This window comes from Tinamus guttatus, unplaced genomic scaffold (assembly GCF_059628265.1).
Source record: "Tinamus guttatus ecotype Peru unplaced genomic scaffold, ASM5962826v1 Tinamus_guttatus_pri_ptg000949l, whole genome shotgun sequence".
Classification (NCBI taxonomy): Eukaryota; Metazoa; Chordata; class Aves; order Tinamiformes; family Tinamidae; genus Tinamus; species Tinamus guttatus.
The window spans coordinates 326,030-333,335 of NW_028289483.1; the positions used below are offsets into that span (position 1 = coordinate 326,030).

Genomic DNA, 7,306 nt, shown 5'->3' on the forward strand with positions numbered 1-7,306 from the left:
ACTATGCCTCCACATCTCCCCCTTCTTTATTTGTTTGTTGTATTGCCATAGCTGTTTTTAGCTGAACAGCCATAACTTGGTTAAAGGATCAATCAATCAATCGTTGAACACATAATAAGAAACAAAGCAGATAGATACACTAACAATAAGCAAAATACAGTTAGTACAAAATACAGGTAGTACAACAATTAGAAACTTTGCGTTAACATAGCTAAGCAAAAGATTGTTTAGTTTGTTGCATTTACTCTCATGGTTTGATTCCAACAACCATACCGGTGTCCTTTTCCCAAGGTCTCTCCACCAATACTCTCGAGCCTGTCCTTGAGATCCCCAGATCTCCCCCTTCTTTATTTATGAAGAATGCTTGTTTCAAGGCACGGTCTATTAAACACTGAATTGTTGTTAACAAACATGGGATACAAATTAAAAGGCAAACAAAGATTATCAGGCACATCAAACCTATTTGCAATGTTCCCTTAATCCACGCAGCTAATCCTAAATTCCCCAAAAGATTCCCAAAAATATTGAAACCATCGTCTTGACGTAACTTCTGCACTCCTTTTTGTAAATTTTCAATGCTTTTATGGATGGATTCCGAATGGTCAGATAAATTCATGCAACAGAGTCCATCAAAATCCTGACACCCATGGCCTTGTGCTAATAACAAAAAGTCTATAGCAGCTCTATTTTGAAGTGAAGCATGCCTAACGGAATTAACATCTAGCAATAGCCCACTCAGTGCCAGGGAAGTAGCATTAGTCTGTTTTGCCAGCCAGCAACCAAGCCTATTTAAGGTTACTAGCGCTTTCCCTGATGCCACCCCGGGTGTAAATATAGATGCTGATACGATTTCTGCAGTGTTCCAAAATGTTACTTGGTCATCACACTCAGATTGAAAAGCGTGTATGGTGCGCTTGGGGCATTTTCTATGGTTATTAATCATTGAAATGTTGGGTGTCAACAGAGTCAGCCTTCCAATGCTGCATGGTCCCCCGCATGCGCGAGAGGGGATGCCAGGCCAGGCACGATCTCCACAAATTAGAAATAGGCCCTTTGGTAATTTGAGTGGGTATCTACCAGATAAAGTTAATTTTGCGGCAGTATAGTTGCACCATGCAGTGGCATTTCTATACTCTGGTAGGGTAGCATTCAGCCATTGTATTTTATGTGTATTTTATGTGTATCCATTGTATCCTGGGAGAGGAGGGGATACTTCTTTCCAGTTAGCCCACCCATCTGTATAGTTAAGATACACACAATAATCCATTTTTACTGATCCTAACAAATCTAGCTCTTGTGGCTCTATATTCATTTTTGGAAACCATGGGATCCAATTATTCCACTTATCAACTATGTCAGTTGGTTTATCACTTATGTATGGACGCCTTTCGAGGGGAACCTGCCAATCATCAACAGGTTGTCCTACCAGACAGGTTACAAAAGGATTTCCTGGACTAGATAATGACAAACATAACATGTCCTGTCCCGTTTGATTGGCCAGAGTTACCCATATGTTAGTTTTAGGCTGGGGTGGCATCCACTGCGGTGTGGGTGATGTCACGGTGCAGATGATGATGATGACTGTGATAAGAAAGGCTTGATCCATCGAGCAGGTACCCATCTTGGCCCTGTGCCTGTAGAAACACAAGCATATCCTCTACCCCAGGTTATTAAAGGAAAAGGCCCTTCCCACTGATTCGTCTGTGGGTTTTTGGCTACAACCTGGGCTTTTTCCTGAACTTTGTGGTGTCTGTGTGAATCAAAATGTCGGTATATAGGGGGTCCCTCTTCTGTCCAGTGATTTAAAAAATTCAACACATAGCAAGCTTTTGCTATGCGTTCCTGTGGGGATAACCCTACGCTCCCCTTTTTTTGTTTTTGTAGCATATTCTTAAGGGTGCCATGTGTACGCTCAATAATCGCTTGGCCTGTGGGTGAATGGGGGATACCTGTGATGTGTTGGATTCCCCATTGTTGAAAGAATATTTGCGTTTTTTGTGCTATATAAGCTGGACCATTGTCAGTTTTTATAGTTTTAGGCACTCCCAACATTGCAAAGGCCATCATAAAGTGTCGACATACATCTTTGGCCTTCTCACCTGTATGTGCAGAAGCATAGATACAGGATGAGAAGGTATCAACAGAAACATGCACATATTTGAATCTGCCAAATTCAGGGATATGCGTTACATCTGATTGCCAAATTTCAAGCGCAGAAAGACCCCGAGGGTTTACTCCAATGGATGGTACTGGTAAAATGCGCTGGCAGTCTAGGCACGACTGTATGATTTGTCTAGCTTGTTCCTGAGTCAATTGGAATGACCTCCGTAACGCTTTTGCATTTTGGTGATAAAAGTCATGCGACAAACGTGCTTGTGCAAAGCGATCCGGCAGAACTACAGCTCCTGCAAGGCTATCTGCTTGAGCATTACCTTCGCTAATAGGTCCAGGCAGTGAGGTGTGCGAGCGTACATGTTGGATAAAGTACGGATAAATCCTTCTGTTTAATAGCCATCTGAGCTTCCAGAGAAGCGCAAAGAGGGTCTCGTTTGAAACCTCTTTTAAAAAGGAGTGTTCTAATCTAGAGACTAACCCTGCGACATAGGCAGAGTCTGTTATAATGTTAACTGCAGAGGGCCATCGCGTAAAAACGCGGACGACCGCTGATAATTCCACTATCTGTGGTGAGCCTGTGACAACATGTACGTCGCTCTCCCAGTGCCCTTCATCATTTTTCCACAATACAACTGCACGCCCTGTCCTACCTGAGCCATCAGTAAATACTGTAAGAGCATCAGGTATTGGCGTAAGGCTCAAATGGGAAACAGGTAATAGAGAAAGAGAGTTAAAAGACTGTATGATTTTATGTCCTGGAAAGTGGATACTTATTTGTCCTGGATAATCTGCCAAGGCACACTGAAAAACAAAAGACTGGTGAGTCAGAAAGGTTAATTGTTTTGTACTGAGCGGTAAATAAATAATATCAGGCTCTGTGCCATCTAGAAACATCAAACGTTCTCTTCCTTTTTGAATAACCATCGCGATCATATCAATAGCAGTGGTGACAGTTTTGCCAAAATTATGAGGTAGAAACACCCATTCTAAGATTATTAACGGACATGCATCCTGTGGTATCCATTGTGCTAATAAGCCATAAGGTTGGAAGCTAGAATAAAAAACAAAAAGACTGACAGGATAATTCTGCTTTCGTCTGTGAACAGTCTGAGTGGTTAATTTGTTCACAACTTTGTCAAGTGCAGCTTGCGCGGGAGGAGTAAGCTTCCTTGGGGATGTTAAACTCGTATCTCCTTCTAAAAGCTTAAATAGAGGATGTAATTCCTCCGTGGAAATCCCTAGGGAGGGACGGATCCAGTTAATAGTTCCCAAAAGTTTTTGAAGACCATTTAAAGTCTTTATGTCTGTCTTTAGAGTCAATAATTGTGGTCGAATTTGATGATCAGAAATTCTCCATCCTAAATATCGCCAAGGCGGAGTTTCCTGCACTTTATCTTCTGCAATTTTTAATCCTGCAGCCGATGCTGCTCGCGTAATCTGACGCAGAGCCTCTTGTGCCGTTTCCTTTTGCTCTGCAGCAATCAATATGTCATCCATATAGTGATAGATGAGGACGTTGTCGAAATACTTCCGTACTGGACTTAAGACTGCTGCCACAAATTTTTGACATAATGTAGGACTATTTTTCATGCCTTGTGGCAAAACTTTCCAATGATATCTCTTATGGGGTTCCATAGCATTGATGGAAGGTACAGAAAATGCAAACCGAGGTGCATCCTGTGGTGCAAGTGGAATGGTAAAGAAACAGTCTTTCAAATCTATTATGATCAAAGTCCATGTTTGAGGTAACATCGCTGGAGAAGGGAGTCCAGGCTGTAAGGCTCCCATATCTTCAATGACCTCATTGATTTTTCTAAGGTCATGTAACAATCTCCAGGAATTATTTTTCTTTTGAATTACAAAAACTGGTGTATTCCAGGGGCTTGTAGTAGGAACTATATGTCCAGCTTGCAATTGTTCCTCTACTAACTTGTGTAACTGGAGCAGTTTATTTCGTGGAAGGGGCCACTGATCCACCCATACGGGCTTGTCTGTTTTCCAGATCAAGGGTTGGACCTGCTGCTGGATAGTAGCCCCTAAGAAAAATCCGTACTTAACTGCATGCCCCATTGACTCAAAAAGTCTCTCCCCCACAGGGTAACGGATCCAGGCAATATAAATGGTCTAATGGTTGCGGTTCTGCCTTCCGGACCAATAACATTTATCAGGATTTCGCTTTGCATTGGGGTACTCTGCCCACCAATTCCCGAAAGCAATGTATGCGCATTCACTAGGGGCAAACTGTTTGGCCATTGCGAGGCAGCGATGACTGTAACGTCCGCTCCGCTATCTAAAATTCCTTGTGCATTAAACTTTGTCACTCCTGATTGTAGTGTACAGGATATCTGTGGACGATTCATAGTTATCTGTTGAGTCCAGAAAATCTCTGGTTGTCCCGTAGACCCAAAAGAGCCTATGCCGCATTTAGTTTTTGCAGCATTTGGTGTCTGTGGTAAAAAGTATACTAATTGTGCTATTCGGCTCCCCGCTGGCACAGTACAGGGTGATATCTGAGTCCATACCATCATCTTAATTTCTCCTTTGAAATCTGCATTGATAACTGCAGGTAACACAAACAGCCCTTGTCTGGTTGTTGAAGATCGCCCAATCAATAGTGCTGCCATTCCTCGCCCCAGGGGGCCATGGACACCAGTTGGAATTAGCACAACTGATGTATCAGTAATTAGCACTTCTATTGTGGTGGCCAGGTCCACACCGGCGCTGCCCCCTGTGCTGGCGCACAAGCGGCGGCTGCTTCCTGGTGAGGCCGCTGTGAGGGGTGATTTGCTTTCACAGCGCGACCCCTCACCGCGCTCCGCTTGAAGTTTCCCGAAGGGGCTAGCGGTTGACCTTCCTTATCAAATTTTGATCGACACTGATTAACATAGTGTCGTCCTTTGTGACAGCGCGGACATATTCCAGGCGCTCCTCTGTTTGCTTGCGTTTTTGGACAGTATTTACGGATATGACCAAATTGGCCACAAGCAAAGCATGGATTTTTCATAGACATTGTTGCAAACGTCTCGGCCATCAGAGAGCACTCGTACAGTTTAGAGCCGACGTTAATGCACGCCTTCAGCATGTCATCAATAGTAGGATCCTTTAGTGTTCGCAAAACTCTCTGGCAATCAGGGTTAGCATTCTCAATTGCTAGTTGTTTAAAAATGTAGCTTCGTGCTTGTTCATTATCAATTTGCTTCTCCAGAGCCTCATTAAGCCTATCTAAAAACTTCATGTAAGGCTCATTTGCATCTTGTCTTATGGTAACAAAAGGCTGTCGTTGTTTACCAGCCTCCGGGACGGCCTTAAGGGCGCGAAGAGCAAGTGCCTTAACTTGTTGCAGGCCCTCAGGGGGAATTCCTGCTTGTGCTGTTGTGGCACTGTGGTCACCCTCCCCCATTAGCATGTCCACAGTAACAGTCCGTAAAGGACCTCTTTTTGACTGGCGCTGGTTTTCCTCCCCCTGTGCTCGAGCAAGCTGTTTCATTTTTGACTCCCACATCGTATATTGCATATCAGTCATAATCAGGCGAAACAAAGTTTTAAAATCGTGAGGAGTAAAAACCGAAGAATCACAAAGAGTTTGTATAAGGTGGGTGGTATATGGTGCGCCAAGGCCGTGATCTGTCACCGTGCGCCGCACATCCTTAATAAGATTGTATGACAATCCTTCCCAGCGCGGATTCTGGTCTGGCGCATAGATAACGGGGAAGGCTTTCAGCATGCCCACATCCCCCGCCTGTTTTGCTCCTCGTTTTACTGAAGCCCATTTATCATGCAAATCCAGGGAGTATAGGTCTGGTTCCTTCTCAGGGTTAATAGGACCCGGGTCAAAAGGATCATCGTCCTGGTCATCAGGTGACTGTACCAAGGCTTTTGCAGCGCATTTTGTTTCCTGATTCTCATCAGGACATGATTGAGGTAATGGAGGCGCGGAGGGGATGGCAGGAGCCTCGACTCCGTCATTTGTGTTCAACTGCGGCCCACTGTGAGATTTCAGTGTTTCGAATACAACTCGCCATTGTGGCAACAGGCCAGCAGCAGCCTTATCACTGCGAGTGGCACAGTCCCATAATCGGACCCCAATTTGGTCCCACTTCTCCGTATCAAATACGTTCTTACTGTTCACGGAGGGATCGTTTTTAGAAGCCCATGCAAGAACCTTTTGTAGATCTTCCTCATCTAATTTCTTGCCCTGTTGTTTTAAGATCTTAGAAAAGGCTTCTAAAACATCTTTTTGTTCCTTCGTTAAGTGTATCCCCATAGTCCCCAGCTGCTTACCTCTTTCCTTTCAAGAGGTGTTGGTGTGCGCACAAAGGACGCTTCCTTTCAGCGTGATCCTTACGCTTCCTTTCAGCGTGAATCCCGGGAGTTCAGCTGGGCGGTGCAGCCAAGACACAGCTAGTCTTCGAGCCCCACGTTGGGCGCCATTTGTTGCACCTTGCGAAAGAACGGACTCAGTCTGGGATGCAGAGTGAGACAACTTTATTCTCAAACCATCTCCTTTTTATACTCTTTTAACACAAGTGTTCCTAAAATTATAATCAATCAGCATCTTGCCAGCCGTGCAGTTGTGGTTATCTTCTTCTCCTTGCTCTGTTCCTTATCTGCTAACAAGACATTCCACATGTGGTTGTAGTCCTCCTCCTTTTCTTGCTTTGTTCCTTGCCGATAAGACATTAGTCCTTGCGGGTCAGCCCATCAACCGTGCACTGCTAAGGCGTTCTTGCGATTAACTATCTACTAACAAGGCACCTATTATCTACTGACAAGGTACTATGCCTCCACATATACTGAGTATGAGTCAGTGTATATCACCTTTGCACCACGATCTATCGCTATTTAGACAGTTTTTAATTCTCCTACTTGGGCATTACCTTCTTCTTGGATAATAGTTTCACCTGGGGCTACTTCTACTGCTATCACTTTATATCTCCACCCCGTGGCTGTTTGACATGGCGAGGCATCCATAAACCACACTCCCTTGATTGAGGTCTGACTCAGCCGTCAGGGGTTCAGCTTCTAAACTGGGAGACTTAGGTAATGTACTGATTTGGGGCCTTGTGTCTATTAAAAAGGAGACTGCATGTTTGTTTGGTCCTACGGGGATGATAACCCATGGTTCATTTGTTTCAGGCCGTTGCGCTACTGATGACATTCGGATTGGCTGGCCTGTCCTCTGACTAGTGCC

General features: G+C 44.3%; 1 protein-coding gene across 1 annotated transcript; it reads right to left on the reverse strand.

Annotated features, from left to right (window-relative positions):
* Positions 1-247: 247 nt before the first annotated feature.
* On the reverse strand, positions 248-7,086 carry LOC148590971 (endogenous retroviral envelope protein HEMO-like). The gene is made up of 2 exons (XM_088538262.1): positions 6,993-7,086; positions 248-1,134 (listed from the first exon to the last, which is right to left on the reverse strand). Exons 1-2 carry the CDS (start codon positions 7,084-7,086, stop codon positions 248-250), a joined length of 981 nt encoding a protein of 326 aa, XP_088394388.1.
* Between the last annotated feature and the right edge of the window lie 220 nt (positions 7,087-7,306).

What these genes read in the sequence shown, in the direction of transcription:
- LOC148590971 (XM_088538262.1), bottom strand. Translation starts at nt 7,086, where the DNA reads ATGGATGCCTCGCCATGTCAAACAGCCACGGGGTGGAGATATAAAGTG. An exon ending in AACTATTATCCAAGAAGAAG is followed by an intron (nt 1,135 to 6,992) that starts GTAATGCCCAAG and finishes CTACCCTACCAG; the next exon opens with AGTATAGAAATGCCACTGCA.